General features: G+C 37.1%; 1 protein-coding gene across 20 annotated transcripts in view; it reads right to left on the bottom strand.

The window, feature by feature from the left end:
- RGS7 (regulator of G protein signaling 7) overlaps window positions 1–16,978 on the bottom strand; it is a 258,091-nt gene that overhangs the window by 74,876 nt on the left and 166,237 nt on the right. For all 20 annotated transcript variants that reach the window (XR_015283340.1, XR_015283341.1, XM_086877678.1 and 17 more), the window contains one exon: window positions 6,362–6,468. Coding sequence is in view for 18 of the 20 variants with exons in the window: in XM_086877678.1 (XP_086733804.1) it covers window positions 6,362–6,468 (107 nt within the window). In the remaining 2 variants the exon portion in view is untranslated. The remainder of the gene's footprint in view (window positions 1–6,361; window positions 6,469–16,978) is intronic.

The following is a 16,978-nucleotide window of genomic DNA, read 5'->3' as shown; positions in this document are numbered from 1 at the left end:
CTATTATTCACTTTCAAAGCAGGAAATGGCATTGTTGTGTGCAGAGATAAGGGAAATTCTCCTAAAAACAGGCAAAAAATAGGGATAAAGGACAGATTAAGATTTAAACAGAAAAAAAGTCCAAAATACCAAGGTAAAAAAAACCTTTGAGAAAAAAATCTTTGAAAATAAACCTGATATAGAAATCAGTTTCTGACTAATGGACTTTTGCAATGCTGTGATTGTATGGACAAAAAGCACCAACAATAAACATCTATGTAGTTAAAATGACCGATGTTTTTCCAAAGGAACATTCCACATTTTCTTGTCTAATTGCTTGGTTTTAACAGTCATAAAATTCTGGTCTCAATCTGAAGCTTACCTTGTTCCTTATTATAGACATCAAACAGTTTAATCACATAACATGTGACTATAATACATGTGCTGATTTTACATTTCCATTTCTGTTTCAAAAGTCTCCACACAATTTCACGCTCCAGATGTTTAACAGTCTCTGAGAAGAATTTGCTAGAGAGGTTATCCATGAAGACTACAGGAGAAAGATTTGCCTTGTTCCACACAGAAGGATTAGGAAATAAGAAGAGTCTGATAAGAAGATCCCTGGTCTCATGGAATGAGGCCAGGAATGAGAAAAGGAGGTGTGTGCAAAGGAGAAAGCTGCCTGCTCTCATCTGATCTATTAAAAATATCCCACAGCAATGCAGAGAGGCTCTGCTCACATAAATTACCTTTTCAATAGCTGGACTATGCAAACAAAGCTTGGTTCAACTATTTGTTACAAATTACATGTCCAAATACACTGTGGAAGAATTATAGTATTCCTTGCAATATATTAATTCCTATATATATTTCGATATACAAAAATTATACCATCTGTGTGCCTGGATTCATGATCTAGAAGCTCCTAAATGAAGGTTTCACCCAGGAGAGCTATGGATGTGGTATGACATGTACCACACCACCACCATTTTCAAAGAGAAGATTATGAAATACTGATGTGGTTTGGTTATCTTTCATGACTGTAAAAAACCTAAAGGAATTATCATACTTAAGAATTTTACTTTTCCCCAGAAGGAAATGTGAAGCAGTTCATCATGAAGAAGTATTAAAGAGGGAACATTTGTCATTTTGCCATGACATCCCACTTACAGCTGAAGGAAGGTGGGTGGTAGAGTGGTTATGGGAAAGTCAAGGACTGTTTATCAGCCCAGGCAGAAATAATGCTGCCAGTTTTTATCAGTATGCTTTTGAGGCACTTTGTTTAATTGTAGGTTTAATTTGAATCGGCAGCCAGAACAAGTCAGGAACTCGAGAAATGAGGCTTACCTAGCACTGCAGATGTGATTGCAGGTACGTTTAAGCCTCCAGAACAAAACAGTTACAAGACCTTTATGCCCTTTAACCAGAAAACTGGTTTTGCACACACAAACACATACTGGCTCTCTTGTGTTATACATTAATATCATTAAACCTAACCACATAAATCCATAATCCTCCTGTAATAAAGTCATCTAAAACAAAATCCTGTAATATAGCACATATTCCTCAATAAATAAACCAGCAGCAGTGAGTGCTATGCATTGTAAGGTATCTAGTGATAAAGTAAATAGATCTGCTTTGGTTTTACCTCAAAATTAATCAATAATAATATATGAGCTAATGGAACAGCCACTTGTAAAAATCGGTGTTGCCCATCAACTTTTACAAAATATGATTAATTTCTATGAATAAAACTGTATGACCAAGGAGGGGAAATCACTAAGCATCTTTCAGCTACCTCTTGTTGATAGTAGTAAGAAAAGAGTTGTTGTCTCTGAAGCTGCTTTGTTCCACTCCACTAAATTTTTTAAAATCCAATTACTTGGATGGGAGAGGAGTATTCATATCACTATAAACCTTTGCATATTTCTGCTATTCTTCTCTCAGGCACCAGGGAGTCTTTATAAACAGCAGAATTCAAGCCTTTGCTAAAAAGTAGTTATTCAAAATCTCAATTGCTTTGCATGATGGACGGCAGATTTCACTGTCATTGTGTTTTACATTCGTTTGACAAAAATGATTTCTTGGTAAAGTAAAAAGGTAAGATTGCTAGTCTAGTACTGTCAAGCCCATACAGGAAGCAAGTAGTTCTCCATGATCAGAATAATTAAAAATAGGTTGAGGAATTTGGAAACAAGATTTTGGCTTTGTGACTCGTTTTTTCTAACTGAAAAGAGGATGAGCATGGAAAACAGTGTGGAGAAATGTGTGTCTGAGTAAGGAGCTAAAAAAATCAAAAGTGGCACTGATAGGGCAGTCAGAAAGACACGTGGATTTAAAATCTTTTTCCCTCAGAAACCTTAATGGAGCCTGCATATGCCAAGCCTGAGCTGAAAAGACAATGAATTAGTTATCACACCTGCAACTGACAAAGAAAATCTGCCAAATGCTGCATAATATAAGTTGCTTCTTTTTAATTGCTAAAACCTGGCTTCAACTAAGATCCTTCCCTCAAGGCACAGTAGATGATCCAGAAAGGCTCTGGAGAGCAGCTGAAGAGCTCTGATATTCAGCTACAGACTCAGCCTTCAGAACAGCCAGAGGTCGGTCCAGAATGAGCCAAGGAGAAGCTGGCTCAGTAAGGCTGACTCAAAGAGATGTGTAAAGCCAAGTAATTCCACCTGAGACACGAGGTGTCCACAACACTTCACACTCAAAACTACTTTGCAACATAGATATTTCAAGATCCATACTGTGATTGCTATATAATTTTATCCCCAATTTAGGCAAAAGAGCACCAGAGAGGTTAAATGCATTTGTCAAGAAAGTGTTCCCAGTTGCAGAACAGAAGACATCAAAGTCCACACCTTCATCTTTCCAAGGTACATGAATTTAGCTGCTATTTTCACCAGACTCATGCTTTCACAAGAAACTGTTTCTGTTTTCACACTTTTTCTCAGATATTTGTGCCTTTCATCTTAAAAGTTACAAAACAACAGCAAGACCTAACTCTCATCTCAGAAAATTAATTTGTGTTAAATCATGAATTAATTTCATTTAAAAATGGGAATGTGACTATCACTAGTCTCAGGTATACTAGGAGTTTGTTTACAGCCAAAAGATACTGGGAAATCTGGGAAACTTGTAGAGGAAATGAGCATACTTTTCTGCAGGATCATATTACAGAAGCTTACTAGCTGAGAGGGCAAGTCAGGCATTCCTCACCAAGCTGGATATATTATCGTTTGTGTGGACATAATTGAAACATCCCCATGAGTAATCTCTGGTCCAGGGAAGATATGCTTTCTAAGATGCAGCTTGCTTTTCTTATTTGGGCCTCTGATATTTATTTGCTCTCAGGGAGAGGAAGAGGTGAGTAAATATTCAGCTCCTTTTTTGGTCACAGGTTTAAATTACCAGGAAAAGGCAACGCAGCTGTTTCTGCTTTTTCTTATTGAGACTAATAAAAAAATTCCTCTCTTAATAAGGCAATTAATATTTAGATTCATCTCCTTTGAATTAAATTGATAGTACAGGAACTAAACTAATTAACACCTGAGTAGGTCACTGAACGATCCAGATTATTTTTTTATTCCACATTATTTAAAAAAGCTGATGTAACTATACTCTTGCCTCCTGATTGCAAGAGTAATAACTGAAAAAGTATAATTTTTGCCCATAAAAGGGCATTTGTCCAGATGAAGCACAATCTCCACTGCTTTTAGCTATTTCTATACAACAGAAGGTGGTTTAAAACAAGCTAGAGATAATTTTACTGTCAGGAGGGAATGTGTCACCCTTTGGAAAGCAAAACACTAAGCACATGGAGAACATTACTATAGCTAGTCTGTTTTTTGTAGGTTAGGTCTTTGTATTGCAAAGACTTCGCTGCAGGCGTGGCTTCTGAACTTTTCAGTGCTGGCAGGTGCATGGTTTTCTCCTGTCATCAAAATAACCACAAATTTGTGAATCCTGTCCAGTACTAAGAGGGTACTATTTGCAAAGAACCTGAATGTCTATTCTAGTGCAAAATTCACACATTTTCAGTCAAACTTTCCTCCCCCTTGAATATGTTCTCTTCATCTTCTAATTTAACAGTTCAGTAACAGATTTTATACTAGCCTTATTTTGGTGGGGAACGTGGAGATGTTACCACAAAAATTTTGCTGTTATAACTCCAGTTAACAGTATGTCACAACTATGAATTTTTTCTCATCCTATACATTAGCAGCTTAAGTTCCACTGTCACAACAGCAAAGTCACATCATTGGCATAGGAATAGCAATGGAAAAGGTACCACAGAAAAGCAATCAAGCCAAACACTGCAGATTAAAGTACTGAGCAACACTTGATTAAAGCTTCTTATTTCATATGCATTTGTCAAATAGGTGTCAAACCCTTAACTTATGTAAATAAACTGAGAAGATTTTACAGTCTAGCCCCCACTGAAGCTTTGTGTCCAAACAAATAGGCTATGGACCTCTCTGAGGAGAGCTCACAGTGGAGTAGCTGCAGTACTCCCAGTGGTCCACGATGAAGCTAATTCTAGTCTGTACTTTCCTTCAGTCAGACTATCATGCCAGCACAGGTGTTTATTTCTTGTGCTAGAGATGGAGGCAGGCCAGCAGCTGTGCAGAATTCAATAGCTAGCACTCCTGTAATTAAGTACCATTCTCTACAACATTAAGTCCTTGTATATTTTGTCCTTCTGGACACTGCTTATTCAGATACCAAGCCAAGAACTGGAGCCTCAACCACTCCATGATTCCTTTCCACTTACCTCATACGCACATCCCCTTCAATCATGTGTCATCTCTCTTCTTTACACTGAGCTCTGAGGAGAATGAAGCCTCATGAACTTAAAAAACCCCTTTTCTTTCAAATACTCTCTCCAGGATCAAAGGTAACTGTGGATCTAGGATAGGTGGCTTGGAGTGCTTGCTCTTAGTATTACCCATGTACACATCTAACTTTCTGTTCTGCTGAAGAATAACTTTTTTGCAGTCTGACTCACAAGATCTAAATATGAAAACAGGATAATATTGTTTGCATGTATGCAATAATAATTCTCTTCCTTGCCAGACTATGCTGTGCATATTTAACTATGTTCATGCTAAGATTTTGATTTATACAAATATTACAAGTCTTTCTCTTCCCTTACATGGGTCTGTAGGACTTCAGCCAAGATATTGATGGAAGTATTGTACAGAGATAAATATAATACAATGTTTGAAACTATGACTGGTCTCCAATCTATACTTTTATTCTGCATTTGAAAGATCACAATTTCAGCATTATTTTATTCTTGATGGCTTCTTATTTAAACAATCTTTTAGATGAAGTTTAGATCTATATATTTTGAAGACAACATATTTTGTTCTACCAGATGTTAAGTTTGCTGAGTATTTAATACAGTTAGAAGCAACAGAGAAGAATTAACAAACGCAGTTTCATAGTCATAGTTGTCATACCATTTCAAAGCAATAAATACCAAAAAAAGAGCTTGGAGCAGCTGTTGGTGATACTTACCAGGAATACCACCTAATAGAAAGAGCAGTACAGAATACAGCCACCATTTTCAAAAGTGGCACATGACAAGCAAAGTGAATTCTTTCCACTGAATTCATAATCTGGTATTTTGCAGACATATTTGTTTCAAGTCATTAGCAATATTGTTCTGCAAAATTCTAGACAACTAGTCATTATTAGAAAAACACTTCTGCTCTCAGGGCCTTAGTTTGAAAATTAATATAATAAAAATTAAATTAAAAAACTATGTCGGTTTCTGAATAATATATATGCAAGAGTATATGTAGATATATGTACATATTTATGCTTCCAGCTTGCTCTGAACCATCTGCATGTTTGTTTTATGCAATGGGACTGACAGATCAATGTAAAAATGCCTCTGTACTTGCTAGAAGAATACACACTACTCGGATACTACTGAGTTACCGGTAAGGAAATTCTCACAAAAGAAGAAAAATAAATATTACCCTCCATTATTTATCAGATTTCTGCTGTAAACTTAATATTTAAAATATCTCCCCGTTTCCAAATTCAGACTACTAGGAATAAGAGGCAATAACATAATTTAGTCTACTATGTTTCAAAAAGAGTACATTAATTTATTTCATGAGAGATAGTTCCACAGTCAGCATTATCACACTTTTATTCCAGATATCAAAATAGTCATTACCATCTAAACATTTCCCTTAAAATTTATAAATAAAATCATTCTACCATTTAATATTTTTAGCGCAATTCCTACTCTTTACCAGGTTATGTGAGAAACAAAGTATGATTAAATTTGCTATGAACTTTTCTGTAAGGTCTTTGAAACTCCGTTTGTGCAAGTCAAGAACATATTGAAAATATGTACCTGGAATCGATAAAAGGTGCCATCATCCTTCAGTGTTAGAACATGGTCTGAGATTGGAAAGAAATAGCCATGTGCTGCCATCAGAGTTCCCAAATGCAGAGCTTCAACTGTTTCAAGAAAAAAAAAGATAAACTTAAAAAGTTAAATAACTTCTTTTCAGCAATTTAGTTTTGTTTTTAAGACTCACCTGATATTCTGCAGATAGCCACTTTATTCTCAAAGTCCTACCATCATGAAAGAGCTGTCTTTTTCTATGTAATATAATGATGCAATCAAAAAACACAGCACTTTCCTTAACAAATAGCTTTTATATGTCCCACTTGTAGCTGCGGTTCCACTACCTATACAGACATTAAAAGGTAGCCTTAATGTTCACTTGCTTGTTCTGAAGCTGAAAACAGCTACCACTTTTACCTTGATGGTGCAGCCTGCTTTTCTTCTTCAGAACAGTTTCTGATTACATGTTAAAATAGTTGATTCCAATTACATGGTATCTTTCTCAGTAGCTTTATCAGAGACACTGTAAAGGATAGAGATTTCCTCAAAACTTTATTACTGGAAAAATAGCAAAGGGTAACAGGTTCCTAGAACAGTTGAGGTAGGAAGGTACTTGTGAAGGTCATCTTGTCCAACTCCCTCACTCAAGCAGAGAAACCTTAAGCTACTTGCCAAAGACCTTTTCCAAGTGTTTTTTGAATAACTCAAAGGAGTAAGACACCACATCTCTGAATAATGCCCAGATTCATACTCATCTTCTAAGAAGTGCTCATTTGTTCCTATTGCCTATAATTTGGCTTTCAGCAATGGCAAGCACAGATCTGTCTTGTCCTGACTCTTAAAAACACCACTGCAGCACCCGACCAGCAGTCAAGCACCATCATGCAGAAAGAAATCAGAGTCCTGACACCCGTGCTCTTGCTCACAAACAGAGAAAAAGACATTCACTTATGTTTCACCCATTATTATTTTCAATGTGAGAAGGCTTATTTATTTACCCATACTTTATCAGCATCCCAAAATATTCCCTCCTTCACCCTTTGCTCACCAGAAGACATAGACTTCCATAGGAGATACAAGAGAAGCAGCAGAACATGTTTAGGCTAACCCAAAGCCAGCAAGCATGTGAAAGGAACAAGAAAGGGGACCTGGACAGAACTTAACTGAGAGCACATAACCCTACAGGGTTTATTTGATACCAAATATTTATCACCATCCCTGTGTTCAGCAAACTGGTTCTTGTCCCTCCAGCCAGAGCCATTACATAATACAACACACCCTCTCTGGCAGTGAGGTCTCCAGCCTGATGTAAAACTCCACAATGCTGTTTAGACTTTCCCCAGTTGCAAGTCTACAAGAAATCTCTCTAACAGAAGGAAGGAACTTGCTTTCTTCCTTGTGCCTGAGATGTCTGTAAATCCACATTTGAACATTATCTGAATTATAAAAAGTTTATATATTGTTGTTATTCATTCAAGTTGTCAAATACTATTATCCCTTGAATCAGAAATTTTGAGTCAATGCTTTCTGTAGTGTGTCAGTCACTGAGATCTTTTTTTACTGTTTCAATTCATCTGCCTTTTAATTTTATTAATCTTTCCTTTGTTCTTCACATTGCACCTTATTGGCAATTCAATTTTTTTTTTATTTTCGCATGTATTATGTATCTTGGTGGAATGAAAGAAAAACAAGAAAGAATATGTGCTTACTCTTCTAAAGAAAGGCTTTTTCAGACAAGGCTGACAGAGCTTGCCAGGGAGCTCTGACACAGATGAGAGTGCATTCTCTTTTGATTTAGTATACACTAAATAGGCTCCGGGTTTTTTTCATGCACTTCCTAGATTCTGAATCGTAATGTTTTTCAACATCACAAGGAGCTCATATTTTCTTTTACCCAGAAATTTTTAGAGCATATCTGGACTACTATGTCCAGTTATGATTAACATGTCTATTGCAGTACAAAAAAGACATCAGCAAACTTTGAGTGAGTCAGGTGGGAGTCCACCAAGATCACTAGGGCTGGAGAATGCACCCTATAAGAGGCTGGAGAAGCTGGGCTTGGTCAGGCTGAAAAAAGGAGGTTTTGAAGGTGTCTAGAAGTACCTTTCCAATACCTGAAAGGAGATTTCAAAATGAGGGAGTGAAGATCTTTGTGGAGTTGCAGGGCAATAAAATATAAAAATAAAAAAATTGAAGAAATAAATTAAAGAGAAAATGGTAATAAACCAAATCAGGTATAGTTCTGATTTTCAGCCAAGCAGCGGAAGAGGCTGCCCAGATATATTGTGTAATCTGAATCATTGGAGGGTTTCAAGACCTGAACAGATAAAGTTCAGGGTAACACATTTGACTTTACAGTTTACACTGACTGAAGCAAGGAGCTGGACTAGAATCCTCCTGTGATCCCTCTCAGCTTGAATTATACTACAGCTCTGCAACCTTAGATGGGTCAAACAGAAGTGGAATACACAACATAAAAAAGGGAGGAAGACAAGAGGAGAAGATATTTAAAAGCTCCTGCCAGAACCCATACTCCAGGCAAGGTGGGATATAGCATCAGTAAGAGCTTGTATTTCTCTCACTAACCATTGAGTCATATAAGCAAGTATATAGAGTCACAATAGTTCTCCATAAAAAAATTGAGTCACTTGCCCTTCTTCAGAAGTCAATTAAGGTTATCTAAGGCCTGCATTAGTCCCAACAGCAGCCTATATCTCTTATCCAGTTATGTATGGAGAGTAAGGTGATTATCCTCTAACCTCAGGCAATCTCATTCAGCTGGAATCCACACTAACACAATGTTAAGGTATATCTTTGTCTCTTCAACCACTAAGCCTTAATATGAACATATAAACTTCTATTTTTATTTCCTTAACTAATACACAATTAATTTTCATTTTTTTATGGTTGTCAATCCATCAGTTTCTTTCATAATTACACGAATATAAATGCATAAATATTCCCTTTTAGTATCCACCTAAGTTCCACTGTAGCTCACACTTTGAGCTTTACAAAATGTTACCCAGTGAGTAACACCCACAAGTTTGTATTCCTGCTTCACACCAGGCTGGCAGAGGACTAATGCTGGTGCTCTCTGTGCAGCAGCAGTAGAACTACAGCACAGAAATAAAACCCAGGTCTCAGAAGGTTTCTAATCTTCAAGCAAGAGGCTGTCCAGTGTATTACAAAGGCAACACTTTGATATCCATCTCAATTTGCTAAAATCAAACTGAGAAAATAACTACTGTAAGAAGCCAATGAAGTACAACAGTAGTATTTAGGAAACAAATCCATGAGCTTGAAAAGGAAAATGAAGCCAGCAGCAGATTAATCTGACATGCTTAAAGTCCTAGAATAATACAGACAGCTTCTGTATTTCCCAGCTATTCCTGTGTATGAAGTTAGAGGATTTTCATTTAAGAAGCACATTTCATCTTGAAAAATGGCAAATGTAGGTTGGGAACATCAAAAACGTCTATGAAGTGAATTAGATAAGAAGAAAATGAAGTCTGAAATAATGTTTTTAGACATACTGGTTGCCAGGTGAAAAGAGTAATGTATATATGTATTCAGAATACACACTCAAAAAATTGGAGGAACAGAATTAAAAAAAACAACAAACTGTTCTTTTAGATGGCAAGTGTACACAAATGCACACAGAAATGAGGTATCTACACAACTATTATTTCACAATCCTCAGCCACTGTGTATAAAAAACATAGAACGTAAGCAACAACCCCAGTCACACCCAGACAGCCTTGCTGAGAAGGCAGAATTCAAATGGCAATCAGTGCTATACAAGGAATACAAACTTCAGCCAAAGGTGTCACGTAAAAAATCTGAGGAAGATAAAGCTCCTGAAGGTGTAACTGGCAAAACAGAGTAGACTTTGGCTTCCTCGACTCATCAGTTATCTGATTTGAGGTTCCAGATACTTCATAGTAATTAAACTGTGGAAAAGTGGAGTGGCACATTCAAAAAACAAATGTACCCAAACCACTGGTTTTTTTATAGGTAAAAATAGGAAAGTGTTGAGAGCAACTATAGCCAATGGAAGAATTCCTCAGGTGAAAGACAAAAATGCATTTTTATGAGCCCTTGCAATTAAACAGGATGCAAAATATTTTATATAAAATCAAAACACTGCTGTGGATGTAGGTTTTATTCTTAATGTGCATATTATTGTTGGGCTAAAAGCTCAGAAAAAGCTAAAAATTCCATGTTTCACTCTGCTGTTGAACTTTATTTAGTTGAGTGGGTGAAGTGAACAACACATGTATATAGATTGATTAGAAATCATTTTTATGAGATGTTATATTGCCCAGCCATCTGCTGTGCCATTACAAGACAGTGATCTTGACAGATTAAATGTCAGTCACTTTTAATATACCTTGTTATACAAGAGTCAGATATTTTCAGTGCTTTGGGACAATGTAAACTGACAAAATCTAAGGAATGAAAAACATACCCTAGTGGTTGAGTTTTGACTTTATTTTCTTTTTAAACATAGTGCAGCTTTCTCCTTACTGCAATAATTATTGCATGGATTGCTGACAGTTTGTTAAGCTTAAATTACAGGGTATGGTAGTATTGGTGGAACAAGTTGTTTCTTATGATAATGTCCACAGGAGGGAATTAAAAAGGAAGAATGTTTCTTGTTTTTCTACAGAATAAACATATTTCTGTGCTTTGAAACCCCTCAAATGATATGTTTTCAGTGATTAGTGTGGATTCTGTTTTTTCTTACACATCTCAGGTCTACATGTGATGTGGTATCTTTATTTATTTTTACTCTGAAGTCTGTAAAACACTTTATGGTATCATACCAATATAGTCTCACAACATCCGAAGCTCCTTGCAGTAATCTCTGAGGGAGTGAGGAAAGAAAAATAGAGTATTTTCCAATTGTGCCCCACTTACAAAAGTCCTTTTCTGGAGTCTGTGTATGTGGAAAGATTTCCTACAAAAAACATGACTTGGGGCATTTTGCATCCTTAAAATTACTTTATGATGTAAAAAACAGTGAAAACCCCAAACTTCCCAACTTTTCATATATTTTTAGGATCCAAAAATGTCAAACAAATGAAAACTTCCTTTTCCATGGAACAATAAAGTGTTTGGTATTCTGGGTTATTTGTTGAATCTAAAAACCATCACAGTACTGAAACACAGTGCTAAGCCACACAGCAGCCTGGAAAAAGAATTAATGAGTCAGAACTTCACAAGAACACATTCATTGTAAGTATCTAATGCCAAGACTTTATCACTTACTCTCACCTCACTCCTGCTGTCATTTCATTACCAGTGTGAACACAAGCTGCAAAGGATTAGAGTAATAAAATACAACCTGCTTCTCACACTGACATAAAGCGTAGGAGAGACTCACTGTCTCGGCCTGACTTTGGTGTTTAAAGAGGAGAAAATAAACCAGCTGGAAACATTCTTCAACACCCACAACACTGTAAACCACTCTCTTTGTCCCATCTGAAGGACTGAATTTGTAAGAGGAGCAGCACTTGGTGAGAGTCATTTCAAGGAGGATAAACCTGGTGAAGGAAGAGGCACTATTTACCTAAACACAATTGAGATTCATACTTCATTTCAAGATAACAATCACAAACCATGTTACCTGTCAACAAAGCTTCTTACCTAAGTAGGCAGGATTTTTCTTGTGCTAGACAGTGCCTGCTGATGCCATCAACAGGGCAAAGGCTTTGGTAGGAACATCACTTAGAAGTAAGGAGGAAAACCTATCAAAGATGGGCTATGAGTCGTCATTTGCCCAAGGAATGGTAATTTCCATTACAGTCTGAGATGCTGTGTAACATGCAGTGCATCCCAAGTCTAGGAACAATGATGCACACCTGAAACATCAACTACTTTCTTCACAAAAACATCCAGAAAAACAGGCACTGTGACAGCAATGAAAGACAGCTGGGGTTTCCTGTATCCTTCCCTCACCACACCCCTTTTTGCCCCTGTCTCTGGTGGGCAGTGTGGTTTGCCCTAAGATAAGAACACCAGGTGGGTATTTCAGGAGGAATTTTTGGATGCTCACATGATTAGTGTATTCCAGTGATTCCTTTTTGTCCCTGTCTCTGGTGGGCAGTGTGGTTTGCCCTAAGATAAGAACACCAGGTGGGTATTTCAGGAGGAATTTTTGGATGCTCACATGATTAGTGTATTCCAGTGATAGGGAGATGAGATGCTTGTGACTGAATTTCACCTGCATCAGCCTGCAAGAGGGTGTAAAACATTTCTGAAGACTGGTCCAAGTCTGGGCAAACTGGTCTTCCAAGGCTGGACACTGTTTCTGTGTGGAAACACTCCCCAGCGGGGATTCTGGCAGAGTACATCCTGCCCAAAGTGAAGAACACTTTAGGATGGGTGAGTAAAATGCGCTAAGATCCAGTCAAATGCAGAGATAAAATCCTGGGGTATCTACTTTTATGTTTGTTGCTTTGTAATTGTGAAAGGCCAAAGACTGCAAACCTGTACATTTCTAGACAAACCTGCTTATATTATAAGCCTTTAAACATCAACTGTTGACCAAATCTGAGACTAAGTGGACTCAGCTGCACCCAGACTTGTCTGAGAAGTTTAGAAAACAGGGAGTCTTACTGACTCAACAGGAAGGACTACAGCCTGATTATACTGTAATCCACTGTACTAGATGATACAATTGGTATTTAAATATTGTATTGTCAAGATTTAAATACTGTATTAGCAATAAATCTGATCATAATCATCTACATAATCACCATGTCCTTCTTCTCATGTCTAATTTTCTTGATTACTCTACTACAGGGACACACTACCAGTCCTGCCTTAAGTGCTCACAGGATGTGGGTGAATGGGGGCCTGACCTAAATCTAAAGAACTTTTATCCAGATAAGATCAACAGAAGTCATGTCATCATCAAAGACTGAAGGAAAGGAGAAGGTACCCTACAGTTTCTGGAAAGAACAAAACAAAAATGATATTCACTCACAGGAAAGGAAAACAAAGAGAAAGAAATTATTATATTGTAGGGGAAAAAAGTAGTCCTTGAAAAATAAGCTGCATCTCCCTGCTAGCAACACTTTAACTCCATTTTAAAACTTTTAGGTATTTCCTCTTAATTTTTATGTGATTGTTTCCCACTGCAATTCAGCTGATTACACATGAACTGTGGCTATATCCTATTAAAAGTCTGCTTTCAGTCTCTTAATAAATTTTTTGTCCTGAAAGGCAGATGCCTGAGATGTCAAAATGCAATGACTTGAGGTGATAACCAAAGTTTCATGCTGATTAAAAAAATAAAAAAAAAAATATTTTGCAACATGAGGTCTCAAGAAACAGATAAATGAGGAGTGAGGTGCTGGCATTGAGCAGTGCTATTACTTCTGGAATATTTGTGGTGTTTGGCAAACTGGAAACACACTGCTTCAGAGGCTGGAAGAAATCTATCCAATCTGTAACCAACAGGCAGACTTAATTATGAAGCAAAACAGAACACAGCACAGTTTGGTAACTAGATTTTGTCATAGTCCATTCAGTATTCAGTCATGAAAAGCAGCCTGAAAATGTTTTAAGTTGCCTTTATGGTTTCCCTGTCATCTCCAGCCTCAATTTTTTAAAGTACCTATCAATATCACACCAGCAATCAGACCTTCCAGTGGTGGAATCTAGCTCTGTACCAGTGAAAGTCAGAACTATAAAACTTTTCCTATAATTTCACTATTACTACTCTTGGATCTTTTCTACTTTCAATTTTGTAGAAATCACAGACTTTCTGCTCTTCTATCACTGATATCTCTTGTCTGCTCAAATTGAAATGATAGAAGGGTGAAATCCAAGCCCCTTTGAAGTATGGGTTTCCTGTTTTTCCCTCGGGGTCTTCCTCTGAAACTGCAATCTTTTGGTTGAAGCCTTTCCCATGCTTCTTTAGGATGAAATAGAGGAAATCAAAACATGTATGATTTGTTTTCCCTAATGGTTCTCTAAACATATCTCCATAAGATATTTCTGAACACTTCACTCATTCCCTCCTCCAGTATGAAACTCTGAGTAAATACTTAAAATCCTATGTGTACCCTTTTGAGCAAACCTGCTAAAGACAAAGAAAAATATTTACAAAAAAATTAAGTTTTTGCAAATACACTACTTTTGAAAATTCCTTCAGATGAAAACTTGTTCCACAGTTTCAAGCATCCGTAAAAGACCCAAAATACTGGACATAGACTGCTTTTGCTCAGTATTGTAATTATCATGCTATTATTTCAGGTTTTCTTGTATACTGCTTGCCAATCTCTGCTAGCACACCAGATCTTCCTACTTTTCTCACCCCCAGCGGCTGAGTCTACAGACCTGTGACGAAATTGTTTGGCTGCAAATGTTCGGTGAGGAAGCATGTGATTCATTCTCCCCATGACACCCAAGAATTTGTATGTTAGTATCAGCCAGGAAAGGTATTTTACATCAGAGTTCCCTCAGACATGGTGCCCTGTGTGATGGTGAGCTATCCTGACCACAGCACAGTGCCATTCCTTCTCCCTTCTTTGTCAGCTCAAGGGAAGGCACAGCTGCCATCTACCCTCTCAGTCAGCTCTGCTTGGATACCATAAGCACTGGAGTGTTTAGAAAAGCACATTCCAGGCAAGTGACCAATAGGCACTGCCACAGACAGTTTTGTATCTGGGATGGAGTTTCAAAGGAGAAGACCTGTCCTTAAGGCTTGGCAGATCTGAGCCATGTGTATAACTGGAGAGGTTGATGCAACACTTGGACTTGTGGCCAGCAAATACAGAAAGTAAGCTCAGGCTTTTTCACTGCACAATATATTTGTTCCTGAAGGAACTACAGGAGATAATATTGTTGAATCAGAGGGACATCGGTTAGCACGGAGTTTCTGAAGTTGGGTGAGGGAAGCAATAGAAAGCACTGACTCTCACGATGATTACTGCTGGTCAAGATGAATCATGACACTTTTTTTAGTCTCTAAGTCTGCTTTGATATGAATTGCTATTGCACCAACCATTAACTTTGTGTCATTGTCATGCATGGCTATCATAACCACAAAACACCCACTTATGACCAAGCAGTTCAGAAAATACAATGAACACGCAGCAGCCACAGCTAGAAATATAACTGCCTCTTTCACTGCACTCAATTCAGTAAAGAAGAAAACAATTCTCTTTATAACAATTTTCATACCTCCACCAAACTGAGAGCATAAAACACTGAAAATAATGTGCTTTCTTCTGTGTGAAGAGTACTGTGATTTTAAAGTCCACCAGGAGTTAACAGCTTTATAAGTAAATTGGTGTCATTGAGACACACATCAAGAAAAAATGCCACCAAAGCTCAGGAATGATAAAAACAAAGAATGTGGAGGTGGCTTTTCTGAAGAATAACATGCCACTCCCCATGTGACCAGATACAGTTATCTGGGATGCACATACACATGAATTCCCAAGGCAGTTTTTACAAACATGATCACCTTTAGGAAGTTTTCTTTGTCCATTATTTATAGTAATAAATAAAAAGTATTTCAGTGTCCTCATCAAAGTGAAGGAGCAAAATTCCCAGTGTTGCAAAAGTACATTTTATGCCATCCCATGTTTCTATTATCATAACTCCCACTCCTAGTGCTCACTTCTCCCCTTTGCAATGGAGTTACACAGATAATTATAGAGAACTATCAGTTCAGCCAGACAAACTCTGCTATAAAAAATACATAAAATACTGACATATATTAACTAGCAAAAATAACTCAGTGAAAATTCTTTCATAAATGCCTTTTATTTTTTCCCACAAAAAGAGAAGAGGCCTCAATGAATGACCTATTTCTTCTTGAGTGACAGAATCTAAATGTAGAAGGAAGAGACGGGACTGATGACAATAGCAGCAGCAAAAACTATCAATCTTTAAAATAAATTGATAAAATGAACAGAAGTATCTGGTTCAAAATAATGATCAGTCTGTGTTTTATGGCAAGTAAAACATTAAATGGCTGAACTGTTAGCCACAGTGTGCCACTTACCATTTAATCACTCTCAGTACTAAAGGAAAAAAGTTGAAAAACAGGTCCTTAGATTTTAGAAAGACATCCAGCGGAAATATGGGGGAAAAAAGGGATGTGCGAAACAGATAGCCATACAGACAACATGATAGGAGCCATAATAAAGGATAGACCGAATGAAAATAAAGATAAATTAAACAAAAAATGAAGATTCAGGATGACTTTTGTTGCTGAATACGTCTCCCAACTCTGTGAGTGTTCCTATGTGGAAACAGAGAACATATAAGGTTATGAAAATCTGGTTAACATATTATCTTGGATTCCCAGGGAGCTCTTGGCATGATTCCCTCAAATGTTTTCTAAAGGTATTTAGCAGATCATGAGAAAAGCAATAGGTAGAAAGGAGAGAATAAAGGTTAAGCACAGCAAATCAGTTATTACACTAAATAGTGTAATATTACACTGAAGAAATAATATTACACTGAAGGGGAGGTAACCACAGTAACTGAGTTTAGTAGGTCCTGGACTGTTCAGGAATAATCCCAAATAATCTACAGTAAGGTGCAAATGATGAAATTCAATCAGATATAAAATTTGCTGAAAGTATAACTACTGAG

Source organism: Cyanistes caeruleus, chromosome 2, assembly GCF_971803275.1.
Source record: "Cyanistes caeruleus chromosome 2, bCyaCae1.hap1.1, whole genome shotgun sequence".
Lineage (NCBI taxonomy): Eukaryota > Metazoa > Chordata > Aves > Passeriformes > Paridae > Cyanistes > Cyanistes caeruleus.
Note: the sequence above shows the minus strand (reverse complement) of the source record. Positions and strands in the feature narration are given on the sequence as shown.